The following is a 24,716-nucleotide window of genomic DNA, read 5'->3' as shown; positions in this document are numbered from 1 at the left end:
CCTCCACAGCCAAAGATCACGAGCAGCTCTCTTCTTACGCTTCTTGTAGTTCATGCAGAATTATCATAGGCTCACCGTGTCTTTATGTACTGATCACTGTTTTACTATCATTGGGACACTAATATTATTAATGTTTGTATAGACTGTATTGTTTTTCTTTCAGTTTTAGTTATTTTAGTACATCAAGAAATTAAAATGAGATGTATCCTTGGCAACTGAAATAAAATAAAATATAAAAAAAGTAAACCTATTTTATTTCAGGGCCGTTTGCACAACGCAGTTTTCAACAAAAAATGGAAAACTTTTTATGCGTTTTGGCCGTTTATTGACACGAACATTTTCGGGGCCTGAAAACTAAAAAAAAAACAAAAAAAAAAAACAATACAGTTATCTCTGTGTAAACTACAAAAATATGTATTTGTGAAAACGGTGACATCATGCGCATGCGTATTATGTATTCAGTCTATTGGCGAGGAGTATTTCTTTCAAAGTGACATCGCCAACTACTTGCCTGGCATGAATAATACAGTGTTTATAGTCGTTCTTGCAGATCCATATGAACAGAGATCATTTTGACAACATTGTTGTCTGTACGCTAAAATTTTCAGAAATGCAAGGGAAAACTTTTCCATTTTTAGTACATCATTGTAGGGCTGTAGATGATTAAGGCCTAAAATCAAAACCTCGATTAATTGAACATTTTACCTCAAATACGATTAATGAACGATTATTTTGTTTCCTGTTTTTTGTTTTGTTTTTTTGCCCTCATAGTTCACTGACAAGGTTTGTACTGTAAATATGATTGACTATTAAAGGTGGGATATTTTTTTCTATTGAAAGTGTGATCTGACATAACAGCTCACTTTGATCCAGTTATCTGGATCGTAACATTTCATAAATCAGATAAAGATAAATTAGTACAGTACCAGTACGAGTCATTGCGTGTGTGAATTAGTCGTGAAGCTGTGGGTTGTAAATAGTTCCTTCAAATGTAGAAAAATATGTGCCTAATTTTTGAGTTTGTAAGCAACTTTAGTGATAAATCACAGCACAACGCTGACAACTAGTTTCTGCGATCTTCGCGTTTTGCGCAGCTACTGTTTGTATGAGTGTTCTAGGGTTGGGCGATGTCCCCTAAATTGGCAGTTGACAATGTTTACAGTAAAACATCGTGATGGACGATGATATCCTCGGGGGTGGGGGGGGTGTATTTAAATTTTCATTATTATATAATTAAATAATTTATTATTTATTATTTTACTTTATTTATTTATCCCTTTGACGCGTACAATCACACCGGTGTGATTAGAACGTTCAGTGCAGTGCATCACGTGATCAATTATCAAATTCAAATGTGCGCGTCCATATCTAAACCAGAGATGGACGCGCGCAGCACTTTTCATATATCACAAATATGCAGTGTTTTCAACCACATAATGTTTATTTTAGGTTTCGGATGTTTAAATACATATAAGATGTTGTGAATCCAACAGAACCTGCGGCAAAAACTAACATGGCGATGCCTATAAAGTGTATAGCTCAACTAACGCAATCATTATAAAGTTGTTTAAACAGCAAAACACATCCACTTTCACATATTTGACAATCGGAATATCAGATATTTCATGTTATAGTTAACAAATTAGTGAATATTTTGAATAAAAAAGGAAAACTGAAATAAAAGCAGATCATCAGTCATACAGCGCTGCGGTGTGTAACATGACAAGCAATGATGCGTCACCATGGAAACCATAAAGCGATACGTTCTAAATAACGGTCGCCTTGAAAAACTCACGCTGGGGGGTCAGCCAGAATATTTTAAACTTACGTGCGAAAGGGTTATTTTATTTCCCAACTAATGACTCATCCGGGCTTTCCAATAGGTTGCACGGGAGGGGAATAAAAGGGGCGGAGCGGGGCGGGTGGCGTCGGTCAGCCATCACGTACAACATCATCGATACAACCCTAGAGTGTTCGTGCCACAATGCAGCTGCGTGAGCACGGTAGCTCGAAATATTATACATCCAATCGTCTAAAATCGCTTGAATGTCCAAACAGGCAAACCTTAAAACAAATACAACTGACAAAGTCAGTTGTATTTGACCGCAACGGTTAGAGTTAAAAATCATCATTTGCATTCTACTAAAGAAACAAAGTCACCTACATCTTGGATTCCCTAGGGGTAAGCAGATAAACATTGAATTTTCATTTTTGGGTGAACTATCCCTTTAAGGTAAACGCACTTTCCGTTGTCTGGTATTTGTCAGAATGTGGACAGATGCTGTCAATGGATTCTAAGTTGTATTTAACTTGCATCAGTGTTATTGTTGTTAACTAAAGCTAAAATTATTAAAAATCTGAAATAAAGTAGACAAAAATAAAAAGTTATAATTAAAAAAAACCGTTGCCTTTTCAACAAACTGAAATAAAATAAGTTTCAGTTGGAGTACTAATATCACTAAATCTAAAATAGAAATAAATTGAAGCTAAAGCTAAATAGAAGTATAAAAAAAGCACACAAACTGACCAGAACTTAAACTGACATTAAAATGAAAACTAAAAATAAAAGCTAATTCAAAATACCCTAATAGTAAATCGTGATCAAATAAATAGGCTTGCAGTAGAATGTTAATAACCCAATCTGGCCTTAATTGGGTTTAACTACAAAACGTGAAGTCCATAAGTCTGCAGGGTTCTTTCCAAGGGGTCATTATTTGTGGGCAGTTGCTCGCCTCCCATGGCTGTGCCATTTGTTACTGAGTCAGGAGTAATCGTCTGTCTTCCGGAGTCTCTGACCCATGCCGAGCTCTTTACCAACATGGCATCAATCACGATCGCTACTGTTCTGTCTGTAATCTCCCAATCACCTTGACCCTCCTGCTTTTAATTTTCAGTCGTGAGCCGCTGTGCTGTTTGCGCTCTCTTTTTGACAGACATTCCCATCCCTCGCTCTCTTGATCCTCTTCTCTTTCACTACCCCCTACCCACTGTGTTGTGTATCCTTTATGCTGTGTGACAGCTATTTGTCTGTAATTTGACTGCCACCGTCGGCCTTTCCAATGAGAGGAAGCTTGTGTTTGGGAGCATGTGGCGCCTGAAGTGATAAAAGTTGAATAATTCCCTTTCAAATGAATCAATGAGGACGGATTGGAGCGGGAAATGGGATAACCCCATTTCTCATAAAAAGCGAAAGAGGTTTAGGGTTAGCAGTGACCGAGGATTGGTGAAGAGATAATCATCAAAATCAACTTCCTGCCCCAAACATGATTAGCCACCACCATTATCTTTGCAGTGTGGCTTCCGGTTCACCAGCCCCCATGATGCTTCTGCTTCTTTGAAGAAACACTTTACACCATGTCTACACCAGACTGACCGGTGTCGCATCGCGCCGCATCGCAACGGCTAAAAGCTGAACACTGAACACAACAAACTGACTGTTGCAAAGCACTTGGACTACATCAGAAATAGAACGGGGAATCTGTTTACTGTTGGGAATTTGTTGAGTCGCACCAAATCCAGTGTAGACAATATCACTGATTTTACTGGGTTCTATTGGCATTTGACACGTCGCATTGTGCCGCTCGTGTCCAGTGTAGACATGGTGTAAGTCTAATGTGGATACAGGTTTTAATTACCAAGTAAGAAGTTTGTTCTTGTTAAATCGTCAAGTTTTTACATTGCATAGTTGCATTTTAGAACTCTTTCTTGTTGATGCCACAAAATGTTTTGTTGCCCTATTTTTTTTTTTTTTTTTTTGGTCATGTGCTGTCATTTTCTCTGGAACCAGTACAACCAGAATCAATACAAACCCCTGTCAGAACCTCAAATGACTCGATGCTTAAGCGAGTCAAACTTTACATAAACCTAAGAGCCCTAACCTTTTAAACTGTTTTTTGTTGTTGTTGCTTTTTGTTTTAGTTTTTGTTCTTTTTGTGTTTTTGATTTAATTTGTGTTCATGGTATACATTTATTTCTTGGGAATACAAATACCATAGTTTGTTTTATAGAAATCATATGTACATCCCACTATGGTAATTGCGATTTATGCATGTTTTTTTACCCATGGTTACCATTAAGTTTTTTAAAAATGAATAATAAATAATATGCAAGAATTTAAAACCTGTTCCTCTATGAATCGGACCAAATTTTCAATAAAAAGTGATAAATAAGTGAATGCTTTACTATTTAGTGTATGTTTATGGGTCAAATCATGCTTAATCATTGGTAAATTGACTTTTTGGTGCAATAAATATGCTAATATCACTATAATAATCATTAATTTAAAGGCCTTACTCCATCTGTACGACTCTGATACTAGTCTGGAGTCTTTGACCCTTTGTTGGTCAAATAATTTATATCAAGAATTGGAACTTCAAGTTGATTGCATTGGATTGTGGGATGCAGTATTCCACACAGCATGTTGTATACCTCACATTTTGACTAATGTAGTAGTCCACTAAGTGTTCTATGTATACTGTTGGTGGTACACATACTGTATACTGCAGAAATAGTGCTATGCTATTAGTAGTTTGCTATTCCAAACATAGCATCAGATAGAGGAAGACTATGGGTGAGGATTGGGCTATAGTGGTCCTAGTGCCTCTTGGTTTGCTGGCATTTCACTGAACCACATTCACTGTAATTCAAGTATAAAAAGACTCTCTTCTCCTCTTCAGATAACTACATCTGGGCCTTTGTATGTAATCCCTTGGGATGGGGAAAAAACTGCCAACATTAGAGTTGAAAGAATTTTCTAGAACATTTCTTTTTCTGTTAAACGGTGGGGTGGGAGGCACAACTGTAAATTACGGGAATGATGAATCCCATTTAGCCACAGAAGACTCACAATTTGCCCACCAGCGTATAAAGCCTTTTAATGGTTTAATTGCATCTCAAAGGAGAAGCGCACAGAGGCAGAGTCAAATTAGGGATTGTCCCATATTTTGGCTCTTGTGCTGCATGAGTGCGTCTGTGCGTGGTTTTCTTTTTTTTTTTAAGTGAATATGGGATTTGCTCTAAAGCTTAAAATCATTAGACTAAGCTTTGCAACCTTGAAGGTTTCCATCACTTCATTAATGCTGGTGTTGCTTAGTGGTTAAAGATTTGTCCTGCTAACCAAAGGGTTGCAGGTTTGAAGCCCATAAGGTGCGATTCACAAACCAAATCTGTATCGGATGTACCAGCAGCAGCTGTTTACCCCATTGCTTGGTAACGACCGTGCAGGAGAAGGTGGCAAAATGCATAGCGTTGCTCACCTCACTTTTTATATTTTTGTTTTTGAACCATTGGTTTTGTTTCCAAAGCTTCAGTACGTGACGACACTTGTCTGTCTGCTGCTGCGAATGTACTGCAAATGCTCTAAAGAATGCTGAAGGCGAGCAGAAATGAAATATACAGCTCTCTGCTTGCAGTTCGCCAGTCATGCTCGTCAGGAAAGTGAGTAACACACACATTTTTATCAAATCATATGTCATTAATAGTGGTTCACTTCCACAATTTAATACGATTGCATTCACATGAGCAGCGAGCCGTACTGGAGTTCACATGAACCGTACTCCATTTTTAAGTGTTTTATATGGTTCATGGGTGTGCACCCGAATTCGAAAGACAGCTTTCACAACATCATCCAAACAAACCGAACTCTGATGTCAATCGAACTGGAGTGTGCACCAAAAGTGCTAGTGTGAAAGCACCCTAAAAGAAAGTCTGATCACTCAGTAGCTATTTTTGCAATTTTTCCGAGAACCTATTTCCAGTTATTCAACTACAGATCTTATCTACTTTAATGGGAATAGACAGGAATCTCCTGTGTGAAATGTTTTGTTTGTATAACATATTTCAAATTAGCACTAAAATCTGACAATTGGTATCATAAATTGATTCTTTTGCTCAATTCACATGTAAAAAGTGAATTTTTACTTGAATAATGCTAATTATAATCCTATTGTTTTAAATGCTACAAATGAATGTAGGCATCACTATTAACATAATACTAATTTTGCTAATTAATTACTAAAGCTTACATTTAAGAGTTTTATTAAACTTAGTAACTTAAAATGTAATATTTAAAAACACTTAAGTATGTGTAAATTTGAATCACCATTGCACACTTGGGCCAGGCATTTAACCCTAGGTTACTCTATAAAAGGATTGACTTTGTAAGTGTACTTGAATTTGCTTTGAATAAACACGTCACTTAAATGTCAAAGTAGCAAAGTTCACAATCATTATAAAAAAGAACCATAATTCTGCTCACTGTTCATTTCTTTAGGACTCTTAAGCACTTTTTCATTTACACAGCATGTGTGAATCTGTTTCAACATGCTTGTATTAATGTATTAATGACCGTTTTAAAGCCCTCTCTCTGCTTCGCACACAGCTAACTGTTCGGCGCCTGCTTAAACCATCTAGATGACGTTATGGTGTGGCAAGCAGGTCAGCGTGGCCTCCGTTGAAAGCGAGTATTGTGCATACGTAACACCCGTGATCTCCCCAACACTCCACCAGGGGCTATCGACTCAAAAACTTTCCCAATCGGCCCCAGCATTCCCCAAGGAAACCGTATCTCCCGTGGTCATGCACAAATGTGAGGACTACTGTTAGCGGCGTCTGAAAAAGTTTGACTGTTTGGGCACTAAGTGCTCGCTGTTGACACAAGCCTCTCTTTCATATGCAGTGGAGCACAGAGCGCTCGGGCTAAGTACACAGTTTGTGTTAAAGGTTGGTCTGCTAGTACCGTGGGTTTTGAGAATTTCATCCGCTGAGATCTCACCCGCAGAGTGGCATAGGATTTTTGAAATGGGAAAAACCAAACACTCGAAAGGAGTCAAGAATGGGTTGGCGATTTGGAAAATAACATGATGAATTAGCTTTTGGATTGTTCAGAAGAGATCAGAGTGCCGAATAAAACACAACCAAGTCCAGCATGTTGATGGATGACTAGTGTTTGAATTTGGTTCTCTTTTGTTAACTTTGCACCTTTTTACTTGTATAAGATCAAACATGAAAACATAATAATTACTATTATTAGGGTAAGGTGCCGGAACTCCATTGTGTTTTTACTTATTTTCTTCTTCATTTTTCTGCCCTAAAAGTGTATGGGTGTCAGAGACTGTAAATTGTAGAGACCCCAAAATTGGCAGAATTGTTCTGATCTTACACAGCTACTCAGGTGCACAGACACACACCTGTCCGACACTAGGTGGCGCTATAATAAGGTGAAACCTAAGGGCTAGAAATTTTTACCCCTTTTTTCCCCTAAACCTAACTCTGTGTATCTGTGTATCTTATCTATAAAAAATTCGGCCATTTTGAATTTTCTGAAAAAAATACTTTTTCTAACTCTTAGGCCATTGGCCCAATCTTTACCAAATAGGCACACACCAGCTAGGGATGGTGTTGGCAAAAAGTTATCAAAAAAAATTAATTATTGGTAAATTAAATGGCCTGGGGTCCATTTGACCTGTTTTAATGAAACTTTATACACCTTGACCACAGAACATTTTGTCTTTAATTCAAGTTTTGCAAAAATTTGCTTTGTTTAGACTCTGAAAGTAATGATTTGTGGTTCAGTAAGTGAGTCATTCACCAAAGATTCAAATTCGACTCATTGACTTCATTTTCGGTAGCCAGAATCTGAAACATTGGTAATAGCAGAGCTCATCTTGGGTTTTTATTTTTTATTTTTTCCAGCATTGCTAGAATTACATTGAAAGCTAGAAGGCCTGCATTCATCAAAATTCGCGTATGGCAGTTGCTTATTGGGAAAACCGCCAACATATCTCCAAGTCTAGGAAAAATCTACCCTGAAAAGTGCAAAACGGTTCCAATAACATCTGCATTTTCCCTGCAGGTGTGGCCCCCACACAAGGGAAATAAGCTCACCTGCAAGCCGAATACATGTAATTCAAAAACCTTGGGTGATGTCGAGCTCCAGACATGACTGACGCCTTCTAAATTATGAGTTGTGAATGTCGCAGTAAGCCCTGTGAGATTTTATTTGCTGCTTTTTATACAGTACACTTGAATTCACTCTTGATTGCAAAATTTCCTGTTTAGAAAGCTGCATCTGTTTTGGCTGGAATTTTCTGTTCTTGGCATTGAAACCGCTGCGGTGGTCCATCCCCTGGATGCCCAGATGATGCTGCGACTCACGCTTTCTGAATAATGTGATTGACCGCCATAAATTGCTTTCGTTTCAGGCTTCATCGCAGCAGCTGAAGTTCACAACGTCAGACTCGTGCGACCGCATCAAGGACGAGTTCCAGTTCCTTCAAGCACAATACCACAGGTATCCACCCACATTTTCGACACCTTAGAGGAATGGCTCACTTAAAAAATTAAAATAATCATCGTTTACTCACGTGTCTTTCCAAACTTATGTGATGTTCTTTCTTCTGTGGCAGTGTTAATTTATTACTATTTTATTAATTTCTTGAATTAGCTTATATTTTTAGGTTTTCAGCTTTCAATTTAGTTTTAGTTTAAGTTTTAGTAATTTTATTATGTGCTTTTGTGATTTTAGTTTATTTTTTATTTTTAGCTTTAGTAATTGAGAAAATTATTATTGAATTTATGACCTTAAGATATTTCATCAAAGATATTTTTGATGAAATACGATGGCTCAGTGAGGCCTCTCCAGCAATGTCACTGAACCTCTCAAGATCCAGACAGGTACTAATGTTATATTTGAAACGGTTTATGTCCTTATTACTATAAAGCAACGAAAATACTTTTTGTGCACCAAAAAATAAAATAAGGACTTTTCAGCAATATCTAGTGACGGACGATTTCTTTAGATGTCTTTAGTACCTATCTGGATTTTGAGAGGTTCAGTGACATTGCTGGCAATAGAGCCCTCATTGAGCCATCGGATTTCATCAAAAATATCTTAATTTGTGTTCTGAAGATGACCGAAAGTCTTACGGGTGTAGAACAATGTGAGGGTGAGTAATAAATGACATAATTTTCATTTTTGAGTGAACGAACTCTTTAATGTTCAAGCTGTATGGACCTTTAAAGTATCATAAAACCGGTGCTTTTGCGTCCTTTTTGAAGCTTTCGATGCAATTGCAAATACAATGACTCGTGATTCGGTGAGTGAATCAGATGTTAATTCAGTAACTGTTCTGACTGATTCTGGGAGTTCATTCTGTGAAGGAATCAGCAGATGGATTCAGACCCATAGCACATGAGTCATCTTGTGCAGTTCATTAAAAGAATTTGTTTATAAAAGTCATTTGTTGTTGAATCAGACTACAGTAGATGAGTCAGAAAGTAGTCAGATGTAGTCAACTGCTCTGATTGAATCATTGAGTTCATTCTGTGAGGTGAACGCCTGATTGATTCAAACCCAAAGTTGTTCTATTCATTAAAAGAACCGTTCATAGGAGTCATTTGTTCTTGAATCCGACTATAGTAGAAAAGAGCAACCAGCACATGGAAAGTTGAAAAGTAATGACTTGTGATTCAGTGAGTCAGATATCAACAGGCCTTTATCACATTCTGTGTGTCGTCACATCCGGCTCTGATTTAGTAGTGTAATCAGATTTCCGCCTTCATTATTGTCAATGGACGATCGCCAGTTTTGGCAAGACAACTACAATACACTTAGTGGTAGATGTTTCAATTTCATAGCATTACCATGATACCCTACCATTTGTGTAATCTTCCATTTTAATGTGTAGCATTATCTGAGCGAGGCAATTGTCAGTGCTGCGGGTGTTGCAGTAGTCATGAGATAAATGAGGAGCTGCATACTGCTTGAGTTACAGTTAGAGGAATAATCGGAATACACTGATTTTAATTTTTTTTTTTTTTTAATATTGTTGTTTTTATTGTTGCAGCATGTTTATTATGAATATTCTCCAATTTTTGGCTACAATATAATGTAGCCAAAATCATTACACTCAAACCTGGAGGCAGTGTAGTTACATGATCCATTAAATTATACATTTAAGGTAATATAATCGGACTACTTTTTGATTACTTTTGATCTCATTCATCACATGATTTGAATATGATAGTCTTGTCATCAACAAGATTGTGCATTAAATACTACATTATGTCAGGGTTTCTCAGACTGGGTTTTGTGAATTTAATGAAAAGCCATTAAGTAATTAAATCATAAACATCATTAAAAAAAACAAACAATCAAAATAAACTCTTACTAAAATGATTTAAAAATGTATTTGTTAACCTGCATGTACAGAAGAGGATTAGGGCCAAGCAATAATAAAAAAATAAAATAATCTCGAGAATAAAGTTGTTAAATTTCGAGAAAAAACTTGTTAAATTTAGAGAAAAAAGTCGAAATAAAATGAGAATAAACTCATTAAATTACGAGAAAAAACATGTTAAATTTCAAGAACAAATTTACTAATTTGTTCTCATAATTTAATGACTTTTTTCTCATAATTTAATAACTTTATTCTCAACATTTTATCCCAACTTATTTTCTCAAAATTTAACGGCTTTTTTTCTCATAATTTAATGAATTTGTTCTCATAATCTAACGACTTTTTTTTCGTAATTTAATGACTTTATTCTCAACATTTTATCTAGACTTTTTTCTTGAAATGTAATGACTTTTTTCTCATAATTTAACGAGTTTATTCTCGATTTAACAACTTTAATCTCGAGATGGTTTTATTTTTTTATTATGGTTTGGCCCTAATCCTCTTCCGTATGCATGTCATGTGACCATTAACCAACATCAGAGAACCGTGAACTTAATTTTATTAGTGACCCAACTTATTAACGTAAAATCTCAAGGGGAACTTCAAGTAAATATATTTGGTCAAAGAGATTCAGTTGACAAAAACGGAAGGAATCCTTGCATTGCATGTAAATGTGAAATGACGTGTGAATTTGTACATTTTAATCTGTTTGAAAAACAAAAGTCTTAAATGACTCACTGAGTGATAAACACAATTATTATTTTATTTTTTCAGGAGCTGATTAGATATGCAATGATAAGAAAACATTTCTTAAAAGTGAAGTGATTTCTGTAAATCCAGTGGTCAAATGATGTGCGTCTTTGTTTTCAGTGATAGTCACATGACTAGTGGCTGGTCTCTGTGTGCAATTCCACAAACCTGGAAGACCTTCTGAATATATAAAAGCAGTTGGCGTTTTTTTTTTTTAGAAAGGAAAATTTTAAAGATAAAAAAGTAGTAGGGAAAATCAATGAATTACTGCTGTTGTGAGAATAACATGTAATCAATAAAAAAAAGTAACTGTAGTCTGTTTACAAGTGTTTTAAAATGTAATATAATCTAATTATAAGTACTTAACATGGAATCAGTAGATATTTTTTCCATTCTGTGGATGAGAGTATGAGGACTGATGGGACATTATCCTGCTCCACTTCACAGACGATAAGTGAAAAGAGAATTTCAGAAGGACAGGACACTCATTTATGACACTTTATTCGAAGATAAGAACAGCTTGTTACGCTGTTTCTAGCATCTGCATACATAAGACACCATGTTTTTTGTTTCATCGTAACAGATTAATGATTGAAACTGAGGTTGGTGTATTTAGGCCTTGTTTACACCTGGTTTTAAGACGTGTTTTGGTCAACTGGATCACAAGTAGATGAGGGAAACGCATACCTGTTTACACCTGTTTTTTTTTTTTTTAATTTGCCTCATTTGTGTACTTTCAACCACTTCTGTCCTTATTTCTTTCAGGTTTATTGGCGGGTAAATATGTTTTTTTCAGGTCTTTCAATCTAATGTATGAAATAAGCTCACGCATTTAATTTCTGCTCTGACAGACGCAAGATGATGCTGAATGCAGTGAGTGCGTGTTAGATATCAGGAATGGTGAGAGAACATTGTGCTTAGTATGTTTCTCATCCAATCCCGTTTGGCTTGCACGCTTCCCATAATGTTCAGTGGGTGGTCTTTTGTGGCTGTTCGAACACATTCAATCACATGAGTGTCTACACACTACGAAACAATCTGGTCGAATGTGTTTTCGACTACCTCTGGAAGTGGTTGAATGTGGACAAGCTCAATATGATCCCTTTTACACCTGTATTTACAGTCATCCACTTGTGATCCAGTCACCCAAAAACAGGGCCATAGATGAAGTTTCTGTGCTGAACTGTATCAATAAATCATAAAAATCCTGTGCTATGGGCTTCATTGATACAGGCTACTGTGTAAATTATTTTACGCTACTCTTTGAAGCTTCCGCTTTTCGAATGCAGAAGTCTAATAAAGGCCTATTCAATAACTGCTTTGATTGATTCAGTGAGTTCATTCTGTGAGGGAGTCGCAAGATTGATCCAAACCCATAACTTTTAAGTCAGTCTATTTGTTAAAAGAATAGGAGTCATTTGTTCTTGAATCCACCTATAGCAGAATAGAGCAACTGAGTCAAAAAGTAATGACTTGTGTGTGAATGAGTCAGATGTTAATTCGGTTGATTCAGTGAGTTTATTCTGTGAAGGAATCACCTGTTCCTTAAAAGAACCAGTTCATAAGAGTTGTTTGTTCTTGAATCAGACTACACTAGAAAATAACTACCAGAACATTATCAAAATTTCTCATTTTGTGTTCCACAGCAGAAAGAAAGCCATACGGGTTTGAAACAACTTCTTTTTTTTCTTCTTTTTTTTTTTAACCATTTCTTTAACACTAGCACTACCGGAATTCCATAACTACTAGAACTGCCAATAGCGGTCATTTTGACTGTTCATACCAGACAGCAGTGAATGTCATTTTTTTCATGTTATATTTACTTCAAAGCTTCTATGGTCATGTTTAATGAAAAATGTGGGGTAATTTAAGCATACATAATATAATATGTTCGTGATATTATTGTGTAAGAGCTACTAGACCTCCCACAAAAGTGCATGCCGCAATTTGCTTTCCGCAATTTGCATCCGGCAAGCTGGAGATCAAAGTTTTTCACCGCAGTTAAAATGTTGTTTTTGAAAGTCAAAATGTCAACAAATATAAAATGAAGCAGAATATTTCGTTAGATAAAAACATATTGTGAATTTTGGAAATGATTACATCTGTCTTTATTCAATACATTTTGACTTTTGGAGTTTACAATGCTTTAGCATTATCGGAAATGTTTGGACCACACGAATCGGAAACAATTTTATGCAGCCTCTAATGAAATCTAGAATGAATAAATAGTTCTGTTATATTAGGACTCAGAACCTCAGAATCAGTGTCAGACGAACTGTCAAGAGACCAAGAGACATCGCTCTCTGCTCCTCCATCAGACTCTGCATCATCAATGTTCTCAAGCAAGGATAAAACCTCAGTGACAGTCATTTTCTTTCTTGTTGCCATTTTGACGGTAAAGCTAAGTTTTAGCTTATGAAAAGCATACAAAACTGCCAGAGAAAGGTTGCTAGGCAACAGCTACGCACATCTTTAACCGCGGGAAAAAGCGCTGAGGAGATACGCCTGCAATATGTGCGGTCAAATTGACCGCTATGGCCATTCAAGGTAGAAATACTCAGAACTCTTTTGTGTTTTGAAATTTTAATAAAATAACAATGTTAAAATAAAATTTACATTAATTTAAGAAAAGTCATGGAACTGTAGTTATATGGGTTTTATTTCAACAAAGTTATTACATTGCAAATCTTTAAAACGGTCAAAATGACTGCCTTGGTAGTTCTAGTGTTAAGGCGGTCCTTTACAAAGCGGTGTGACTAAATTCACTATTAGCAGGCATATTTTTTTATCACTTCTAACAAGCTTCCCCTAGTGCCTCATTCCCCTGACGATTAACACGGAGTAACTACTGTGATCCGATCCGTCTGATGCTTTGACTTCTGTAAATGGAGACAGAAGACTCTTTAAAGACACAAAGATGTGGCTACTGTCCCATCTTTAAGGCAACATGTCTTTCCCTCCCTATTCCCATGACAACGAGCAAACCCTCATTTAACCCTGGTTCACAGAAGAATAGGCCCTACGTTTTTGTATGTGTATTCAGAGCATGGATTCGCCGCCATTGACTTCAATTGAGATTCAAAAGACAAGGGCTTTTTTGGAGCTGCGTTCAGCCTTTTAAAGGAAATGTTCTGCAGGCGGTCCCTAGAGCCTCGCCGAGCTGTCGCTCCCTTCTACAAATGCATAAATAGATCAGGGAATACATAAATCAAAATAAGGATGACAGCAGGAGCGATTTGGAGGCGGAAAGAAACGGCAATAAAACTCCATCAATGTGTCGTTTTTTGGCGTCTTTTTTTTTCTCCGAGAGCATCTTTGGAACCTTCAGGAGGTCTCGGCCAATCAGTGGCTGGCATGGCCAATCACAGGTAGCCTGGCAGCAGGGAGGATGGTCACCATGACAACCCCCAATATATGTTACACAGTCATAACAGCCCAGTTTTTTTCCCCCTTTTTTGGGATAAGTGGAAGCAGCAGACTGGAGAGGTATGAGGAGACAGAATGCTTGTCATACACCAACGAAACAAAAACCTCTAGTATGTCGTGTCAGTTTATAAAAGATCGGATGCTTTCTCTTGGCTTGCTTTTGCCGGATACTTTTCCATTTCCACTTTTTTCCATATGGAATTACTAATTTAATTGGTTTTCTTTGGGAATAAATTAAATAATGTGTCTTGAAAGGGGTCTCATCATGGCCTTGTGGTTTGCTCACATGCTGACAACACATCGAGCCATGGTGATTGTGGGAAATACTGGTTCGATTCCAGTTTGCATGGTGTGAAGAAGCCAGTTCTTGCCATTTTCTCCTCAATAGTGCAACAACTAAATGATAAAAATATATTAAAATCAGTTATAAAAATGCATCAAGTATTTTTTGAACAAAATGTGCATTTTGCATCCAATAAATCAATTTAATACATAAATAATTGACATTAAATTAGGCGATTTTTACTTTTTTTTTTTTTTTTTTTTTTTTTTTTGGATCATGGACATTGAAAATGTCTCTACGATCTGCTTTTGAAGAAATATTGTAGTATTGTGCTATAGTGCACATTCTGTCGGTTGCAGTTTTGGCGGCTCTTACCCAACATACGGTACATTCACTTACATTTACATCACATGTTTAGCAACACAGCTGTAGGGTTACACTCACATGATATTGCAGGCAATCATTAGTTTATTTTTTGCATGCGTTTTAAAGCCTTGCCAGTTAAACATTTTATTCACAAGCTGTTCTGACATACGCTTTTCTGAGAGCACAAGAAAATTTGATGTGTCTGCTTATTAGATCCGTGCTTGAGGTCTTAAAGTGACAGCAGCCTAATGTACCTGCTGCCATTTGTCATTAATTTTAATCATCGAAAAAACAAACAAAAAAAAGGGGGAAAGAGAAAATCACTTACTGTTCTTCACTGATTAACTTCAGTAACTTTAATAAGAATCAATGAATTAATTTTTACAGTGAAGTCTATGTAGTTTTCACATTTTTACATTCATTCATTTTCTTGAATGCTAATGTTAAATACTATAGCTTTATCTCATTTGCATATTGTATTTATCCTATTATTTGTTTAATAAAATCAATATGAAAAAGAATTGTGATAAAATGGTGAATCGTGATCTTGCTGAAAAAAAAATCAGGATATAATATTTCCCATATCGCCCATCACTACATTTAAATGTTCTGTAAGTGATTTCAGCCATTTTGCTAACTTCCACCATTTTGTTCAAATAAACCACAGGCCATCTTTTCAAACTCTGCCATCCAAAATCATCAATCTAAAAACCTGAACATACAAAATGATTGACTGACAGAGTCTTTCTGATTATTTATTTATTTATTTATTTATTTATTTATTTCCTCCAATTTAGCAGTTCTTATATGTGGCTGGTTTGGGACCCTAGGCACAAGACATAAAAAAAAAAAAAAAAGAAAGAAATTTAGATTGTATGATATGAGATACTTTACATTACTTCACATTTTACTTTTTTGGGAAATTTGCACACATGCGGTAATAAAATTGATTTATCACACTTATTGACAGATTTCTAGGACTGCATGAGTAATTGAAATAAAACTAAAATTGCGATTATGGCCTTGTGCAATTATCACATCCCAAAGACTGCAATTTAATGAAATAAACAAGTGCTTTGTATTTCATAGTGAAATGTGGCACTTTTTTCTTTTACTATAAAGCAGCTCATCGTTTTATAGAAAAATTGATAATCACATTTTTTTTTTTTTTTTTTTTCAAATTTTGCAACCCTACAGACACGTACAGAAAATGGGTAGCTTTTTATTAAAATCACATTCGCAACATGTCCAAAAACCTGAACATGCAAAACGATTGACAGACAGAGAGCTTTTCTGATCGGCTAGTTTCCTGATTGGTTGACACAGAAATAGTTGTGATATCTCACGATATCTATTAGATAATCGAGACATTTCATGTGTGGTTTTCCTAAAGTGAATTGCTGCCTTAGAGCGTTTTTGGATGATTATTAGCACCAAATTCCTCTCCCCATCTACCGACTATGCCAAAAGAATGTGAAAAAGCCCATGTCTTGATGTCTCTGAAGCAGTCTGAACTCTTCAACTGAACTGTTGCATAATATATGTCTAGTGTCTGTTTTTTTTTTCTTTATTGACCGGTCATTTTTTTCCCTCTCTCCAGTCTGAAGCTCGAATGTGACAAGCTGGCCAGTGAGAAGTCAGAAATGCAACGTCATTATATCATGGTAAGTCTGCACAGAACGCACTCTTCTCCAGAGGCTAGATGTGCCGGAACATATTCACATCTGCAAGAAACTCACCTAGCCCTTACCTGTCCGATTTCATTGTGTCTTATTCTCTGTCTTCATCTACACTGTCTTTTCTGCTACTCCATTAACATTCTGTTCCTCCTGTCCGCCCAGAGGCGTCATGCACCATAGACTGTTATTTTATGTTATGTTTATGTTATGTTAGCTTGATGATTCTTATATCATTATATTATATTATGTTATATTATACATTTCTTTTTTTTTTGTTATTTACAATCAACTTCAAGTTTTTATATATTACATTATTTTTTTTTAACTTGGTGTTTTTTTATATGTGGTGATTCATTTATATTATACGTTTTAAATTTTTTCAGCTTGGTTCTTATATTATGCTCATTCTCGATTTAGGAGAGGTATGAAAAAAAAAAAAAAAAATCAAGAGTCTTTTTGTACCTGCATCAGCAAATTATTTGCAGAAATTAAGCAAACAAGTTTAAGTTTGCTTGTTAATTTGCATACTTGTTTATTTACTCAATTATTTAATAATTTGCTTAATTTTATTATCAATGACGTGCACAAAATGTGAATCATTGTCCATTATTTTGTGAGCAATTGGTGATAAAGAAACATGCCACGTTGCAATGTTGCAAATATTCCATTTCCATCTCGAACGCCAGTCAATTATTCACTACAGAAACTGCAAGTAAAAACTGACAGAGCTTTTGGCATCTGATGCTGCATATTCTCTTAGAGATGATGAGAGATGAATCTATACTATGAAATTGTTGTGGGGAAAATGAATTATAATATTAATTTGACAATAAAAGTAGCCTAATAATTTAAAATGCCATGCGTGCCCATCCGCTATGTCACTGTTAAGGGCTAAACAGCGTCCATCAGGTACGGCATCAAAGCGATTAACTCTTTCATCCAAATTCACATGAATGGCCCGTTCACCGTTCAGTAGCCTATATACTGCAATGTCCAAGAGTCTCTCTTGTCTCATGGTGTTTCCTATGTATGTTTTCAGTTGGTGCAAGCAAGAAAGATTTCATTCACATGATGCGATGTTCATCGGCACAAATAACTTAAAGAGGTTGTCAGTGTTTACTAGACTGTCGACTAGCTTTGACTCTCTGAACAGTGAGTTTTTCCTTCTTGTGCCCTGAAAAAGTGATGGTTGCTTTCGAAACACTGCTTCATGAAGCTTTGAAACATTTACGAATCTTTTGTTTTGAATCAGTGGTTGCTTGTATCAAACTACCAAAGTCATGTGATTTCAGTAAACGAGGCTACGTTACGTCAAAGCCTGTTACGTCTCGAAACGTTTCAAAATTTCAGTGGTTCTTTGCTGGGCAGTGATCTCTGTGAACTTGCTTAAGGATGTTTTAATAAGACATTGGTATAATTAAAAATAATAATATTAGTTAATAGCCTCTTGTTTAGCCTGTTTAGCTGAGCCATCCATGGAATAAACAAAATTGATAATAAAAAAACACATACACACATTATACAGACACTTGATATTTAATCTATCATCTTAGTAAAATGTATCAAATGCAATTTATCATCTTTCAATAAAACATTTACAATGGGTTTGTAAAAGGTGTTTTTATGCATGTTTGGCCTGAGTTTTTATTTACACTGTTCTGACCAGCAGGGGTCACCAGCATGTGGCGTTTCGATCTCTTCGAAACAGTGAATGATTTTGCGGAGCAATGGTTCAATTATCACTACCCAGAACGGGCCATTCATGTGGATGTGGATGTGGATTTGGATCTCGCTCAGGACTTGCACTGTCTGTGGAGGCCTGACTCAAGCCCAAAGTATACTTTGGCCGTTCCGCGACGGTCCACAGACTGTAATTTTCCAATTTTTGTGACCACGCTGATGGTGCGCATGCAACAGCACATGTGCAAGTGACTAGACAGTCCACTAGATAGTGTGCATGCGACGAACGCGTCTTTCCATGTTATGGCCTAATGGTTAGAGTCAGGGGGGACTTATACCCACAAACCTCCCGAATGTCGCATGTTCCTAACCCCCAATCGCTCCCCAGGTGCCACAGCAAGAATGGCTGCCCACTGCTCTGGGTGTGTGTTCACAGTGTGTATGTGTGTTCAATACTCACTGCTGTGTGTGCACAATAGACTGTAAAAAAAAAAAAATGGACGACGCACCTTCACTCTCTTCTGTTGTAGTAACTGAAGCCAGTAGTGTGCCAATATGGCGCTGACATTTTGAGTCTCGAGTCTGCGCAGTAGTGAGCGCAAAGTGGAGCCGGGACATCAACGTTCCGCCTACACTGAGAACAACTCATTATGTCTGTATGAAATAAACAGTTATGAAAATGTAGGAATTAAAGTTAAAGCTCCAATCCCCTAGCAAAGATCCAGAAAAAAGTCAGTTGGTGCCTCAGCTGAAATTGACAGCTTCTCTGAGTGAAGTAGTCACTGTCAATCATGAGATCACACCATGACATCACACAACTAAAACCAAGCTTCTTTAAAGAACGAACACTTGAACTAACACCAGCGTGATAAAAGCTGCCTAAAATTATAGAAATTGTCTTTGGAAAAAACAATTTTAAGTGTAATTTAATTTAGTTTGTCTCACGACCCATTAGAATACATGGAGAGGGCGGGGTTTATGGCCTATACTGCTTCCAGCCACCTGGGGGCGATCAAGACACTTTGGCTTCATTTTTCAGGACTCGTGTGGCACTCTTGGTGTGCACTTGGATGGGTGAAATGCAGAACACAAATTCCGAGTATGGGACACCATAATTGGCTACACGTAATGTCACTTTCACTTTTTCACTTTCCACGCTCAAGGCCAAAGGAGTATATTTTAAAAGGCTTGCGCGCTCAACTGTGCACAAGACGGAGCAGAACGTGGAAAATGTAGTATACCCAGGCAGTAACCACTCTAAATTGTATTGGAGCTGATGGCACACATCAAGGAAACTCCATGACTACAATAAATATGCCCCGCTTGCCACCAAACATATAAGGAAACTCCATATATATATATGTGTTTTTTTTTTTATTTACAAACAGCTTAATGGTTATTTTATATTACATTATATTATTTTGTATTTATTCATTTACTTTCAATAATTCTTCAATTTATGTTTCAATAAATATTTTTCTTTCAGTAACTGTAACTTAATTTTTTAAGAAATTGAAAATCTTTCTCAATCTCAAATCTTTCAGGTTTGGCCCTAATGTTTCAGGCTCCAACATGTATGCTTTGTCTTCCTCTCTTTTCTAGTCTCCATCCCCCCATCCCCTCTTTTTTACCTTGTCTGCCATTCCTTCTTTTGTCCATACTCTGCTCTTTTTTTTTTTTTTTTTTCCTCCATCCCCTGATGATATTCCCTCCCTCCCCTCCACTCTAACCTCGTTGTCTCCGGTCCGGGCCTTGTGTTGCCGTCTGATATTCCGCCTCTAATTGATCCGTCGAGCGGCTTAATCTCATTTAATCTGTGCGGCGTTGCTCTCACACTCATCAGCCAGAGCGCCCTCCCTTCCTCTAATAGCCTATCGGGTTCCCCTGCTCTGTCCGCACCCGCTGGAAGAAGGGGAGGGTGGGCGTCCGCTTTGCGTGGGTGGTAATTGCTTTAGGGACCTACTGCTGCTTGGCAAAGCCGACCCTGATCCAACTCTGGCTCCATCACTGATGCTCCCCAGTCTTGTTTAGCAGCCGAGGTTGTGTTACACTGCTCGTTGATGTGTGGAAGATGAGCGAGGCTAACACTTTAGCACGTAATATGTGTTACGCTGTGGTCCTAGATGTTCAATGATATAATACGATGTGTTCATGTCTGACTTGGTTTATTTTTTTGCAGTACTATGAGATGTCCTATGGGCTGAACATCGAAATGCACAAGCAGGTGAGTTTGTTCCCTCTGTTTAATCTGACAAATTACACCCATCCCTCAGAGGAGGTTTAAATGTTCAGATGTTCATCTTCATCACTTTTACTCAACTTTATTAAATGCTGATGCTTTTAGTTTGAGACTGTCTAAACACAGAAGTGCCAGATCATGCTTTAAAGGGTTAGTTCACCCAAAAATGAAAAAAATGTCACCATTTACTCACCTCATGTTGTTCCAAACCCATAAGACTTTCATTCATCTTCGAAACAAAACATGCTGCATAACATGAGAATGAATCACATTGTTTCTTGAGGAAGTTCAAACGTGCTGCAAACGCACAAGAATGAACTGATTGGTTCTTCCAGAAGCTCAAACATGCTGCGTAACACGTGAGAATGGGCCTCGAACGTGCTGCGTAACACGTGAGAATGGGCCTCGAACGTGCTGCGTAACACGTGAGAATGAACCTTATTGGTTCTTGCAGAAGCTCAAAGGTGCTGTGTGACACAATTAACCTCATTGGTTCTCGCACATAAAGCAAGCATGATTGAGCGTCCATTTACCATATCTGATGTTGTGCGCTGAGGATTGTTTATATGTGAATAAAAGCCTAAATTCAGTGTTAATTTTATAAAGAGATCATGTCTCTTCAGAAAACTCAGACTAAATCGATCTCTTTATGAATATTTTGAAGCGTCAAAGTGGTAGTTGTGTGGACTGTCAATGTCTTCGTTTGTGTTTCGAAGATGAACAAGTCTTATGGGTTTGGAACGACGTGAGGAAATTATGACAGATTTTTAATTGTTAAAGGGTTAGTTCACCCAAAAAATAGACAATTATTTGATAATTATTTATACTATTTGACTAAACTTTATAGGCTGTGATAGCTGGTAGATTTTGAATGAATATGGGACACATCTGATGGCCAGCAGGTCCAAAAAACACTGAAATATGAGTCTATAAGAATTAACCTTTTTTTTTTTTTTTTTTGGATTGTTTTTCTAAGACTTTCATGGCTCCATCACAAAGAAGTAATAAAAAATAATTCTGAAGGATCATTTGACTGAAGACTGGAGTAATGATGCTGAAAATTCAGCTTTGCATCACAGATATACAAGTATATAAATGAGTATATTTGAATCATGCAGAGCCAAACCACAACAAAATGAGAAATGCTCCAATAAGTGTTGATCTATAGAAGCTTCTAATGTCTATAGTGTCACCTGTATGTGCCAGACAGTTAGTGGTTAGATGGACGTCGAAATCTAAGCATGTGCCTCTGCCACTGCTGCAGTCAGTCTCAAGAACACAATTAATCAGTCCCTGCCCCTTTATGTGACACAGGTGAAATATGTTTTAAAAAAGTCAGTCATCCATGGAAGAGTGTGTGCGAGAGAGAAATACAGGGCATGAATGCAAAGAATAAGGCATGCCAGTGTTTGGTATGCAGTCATCTCACTTTTTCTCTCTCTCCCCTGCATGCTGTATGAAGTGTCAGCATGGCAGGCTATTGAAACAGGGTTATTGTTGCCTCTCTCTTTGTCCCACTGCATGTTTTTTTTTTTTGTTGTTTTTTTTGTTTTTTTCTCAAGCTTTCGCAGGCTTTTTCAGTACTCAGAAAAATCACGTTCCCTGACATGAGCTTTCTCCATCTATACATTAATCTCTTTTAAGTAGTTTTATTAACTAATACGTGTGTATATTATATTATATTATATTATATTATATTATATTATATTATATTATATTATATTATATTATATTATATTATATTATATTATATTATATTATATTATATTATATTATATTTATATTATATTATTGGAGCTGAATAACTGAGGGATTTGTGACAACTTTAAAAGGGAAGAATTTGCTGAGCAGTTGTGTGTGTGTGTGCGTGTGCGTGCGTGTGTGTGTGCGTGCGTGTGTGTGTGTGTGTGTGTGTGTGTGTGTGTGTGTGTGTGTGTGCATGTGTGCGTGTGTGTTTCTCTCTCCCTGCAGGCAGAGATCGTGAAGAGATTAAATGGGATCTGTGCTCAAGTCTTGCCTTACCTGTCTCAAGAGGTACAGAGAGATAGCAGCATTACCTCAGCTTTTAGTTTATAGCATTACATGTCGTCTTAAATGCTCTGTTAGTCTGATTTGATTTTAATGAATTTAATGTGAATGTGGGATCTTAAGGAGCATATAGTATGAGATGTGATTGTGATTGTTTTTTGTTTTTTTTTCTTCAGCACCAGCAGCAGGTTCTGGGGGCAATAGAGAGAGCCAAACAGGTCACCCCACCAGAGATGAACTCCATCATACGGGTACGGGCTCATGTGGGCGACACACAGGTTTATACAGATAGCAGATGTTTATGGAAATGCATCTGAATGAGTTTATGGTCTAATTATTTATAAAGAAATTCATTATTAATTATTGTTGTGCATTGTTGCTGTGCATTTATATGGCTCTCTGAATATGTTAACTCAAAAAAAAAAAAAAAAAAAAAAAAGTATAGGAATTTTCACTGAGAAATTGCTAAGTAAATAGTAAAGAATAGTAAATTTCACAAATTTATTACAAAGAAATGGTAAGTAAAACATTGAATTAAACTAAATTTTGAAGTAGAAAGACTAAATAGTATTATCTTGTTAAATTTACACAAATAACCTTTGTTTTATTTACAACTTCAAAAAATATTTTGCAGTGCATGACGATAACTACTTTAATATTGCAAAAGCGTTTACAGCTTTTGCTTTGTACAGTGATAATATGCACAAGCAATATTATAAATAACATGACCAATAAAATAAAGCCATGAGAGGCTATGCAGTGTAACTTTTGAGATGAAACTATGTTATAGTAATGTTGTAAGTGCAAAGTACACTAAAGCTGGGTGCACACTGTGCGATTTATAATAGTCCTTTACGCTTGTTGCTTGTCAGACTGTACGAACGTGATCCTCTTGTCACACTGTTGGATCTCAGCTGTCATTAATGTCAGACTGTACGACAGTCAAGATGCATTAAAAACTGACGCACGCTTGAAAACTTGTCCGAAGTTTTACATCATCAACCCATACACGCTCGGTGGCTGTGAGCTGCATTACACATGGGACTGAAATGGTGGCTAACAAAGAAATCTTTAGCATTTTGATCACGGCTTGTCTTAAAAAACCAAGACAGTTTGACATTCGTCGTGAACATGTCAAACTAGCAATCAAAAACTGCAGATTTTAGCCTGGGATTGTAGAAATCTTTTAGGATTCTCAAAATTTGTCTCAGATGAACAAATCATGACCAAAATCGCACGGCGTGCACCCGCCTTAAGAGAGTGTAACAAAATGTAAGAAAATACAGAAGTAACAAGACTATGTGTGTGTTGTGTAGCAGCAGCTCCAGGCTCACCAGCTCTCTCAGCTGCAGGGGCTGGCGCTGCCCATGACCCCTCTCCCTCTTGGTCTCAGCCAACCGGCCGGCCTCCCCGCAGTCACCTCCAGCTCCGGCCTCTTCTCCCTCTCCAGCATCCTGGCCTCTCAGGCCCAGCTGGCCAAGGAGGACAAGAGCACACGCGAGACATCCGACAGCCACCGCGAGGAAGACGGAGACAAGTCCGACTAGTCGCCCGCCAAACCCGTTCCTTCATCCAGTCATCATCGAGCAGAGGCACTTGTTCCCCTTTTTCTTTTCCTTCATTTTCCACTCTTTTTCCATCTTTCTATCTTCCCTCTAAATTGCTACTGTGTTCACATACCTAACGTCATTCGTTCTGGATCATTCCACCAGCTTTCTATATGTATCTATACCAATCCACCTTTTTATTGTGTTACGGATGCTTGATTTTATTTTATTTACACCATTTCTTGCCTGCGTGTATGTATATATCTATCTAAAATATATATATATATATATATATATATATATATATATATATATTATATATATATATATATATATATATATATATATATATATATATATATATATATATATATATATATATATATATATATATATATATATATATATATATATATAATATAATATTGTATATTTCTTATGCTCTTTGTGGAAATGGTCTACAAAATGGTGCGACCGTTAATGGACCATCGACCCTTCAGTAATAATTCCTCTTTGTTGTTTTTTTTTTTTCCCCCACTC

At 36.8% G+C, this 24,716-nt stretch overlaps 1 protein-coding gene across 2 annotated transcripts in view; it reads left to right on the top strand.

The window, feature by feature from the left end:
• tle5 (TLE family member 5, transcriptional modulator) overlaps window positions 1-24,457 on the top strand; it is a 30,139-nt gene extending 5,682 nt beyond the window's left edge. Inside the window, exons 2-7 of one of the 2 annotated variants that reach the window (XM_067398703.1) lie at window positions 8,202-8,290; window positions 16,604-16,667; window positions 20,542-20,586; window positions 22,573-22,635; window positions 22,806-22,880; window positions 23,949-24,457. In XM_067398703.1, the coding sequence (XP_067254804.1) occupies window positions 8,202-8,290; window positions 16,604-16,667; window positions 20,542-20,586; window positions 22,573-22,635; window positions 22,806-22,880; window positions 23,949-24,176 (564 nt within the window). In that variant the 3' untranslated portion in view covers window positions 24,177-24,457. Of the gene's footprint in view, window positions 1-8,201; window positions 8,291-16,603; window positions 16,668-20,541; window positions 20,587-22,572; window positions 22,636-22,805; window positions 22,881-23,945 lie in introns of both variants that reach the window. The other variant, XM_067398701.1, reaches the window with a different exon arrangement.
• The last annotated feature ends 259 nt before the right edge of the window (window positions 24,458-24,716 follow it).

This window comes from Chanodichthys erythropterus, chromosome 10, assembly GCF_024489055.1.
Source record: "Chanodichthys erythropterus isolate Z2021 chromosome 10, ASM2448905v1, whole genome shotgun sequence".
Taxonomy (NCBI): Eukaryota; Metazoa; Chordata; class Actinopteri; order Cypriniformes; family Xenocyprididae; genus Chanodichthys; species Chanodichthys erythropterus.
The sequence above is the reverse complement of the archived record's forward strand: the minus strand, read 5'-3'. Positions and strand labels throughout refer to the sequence as shown.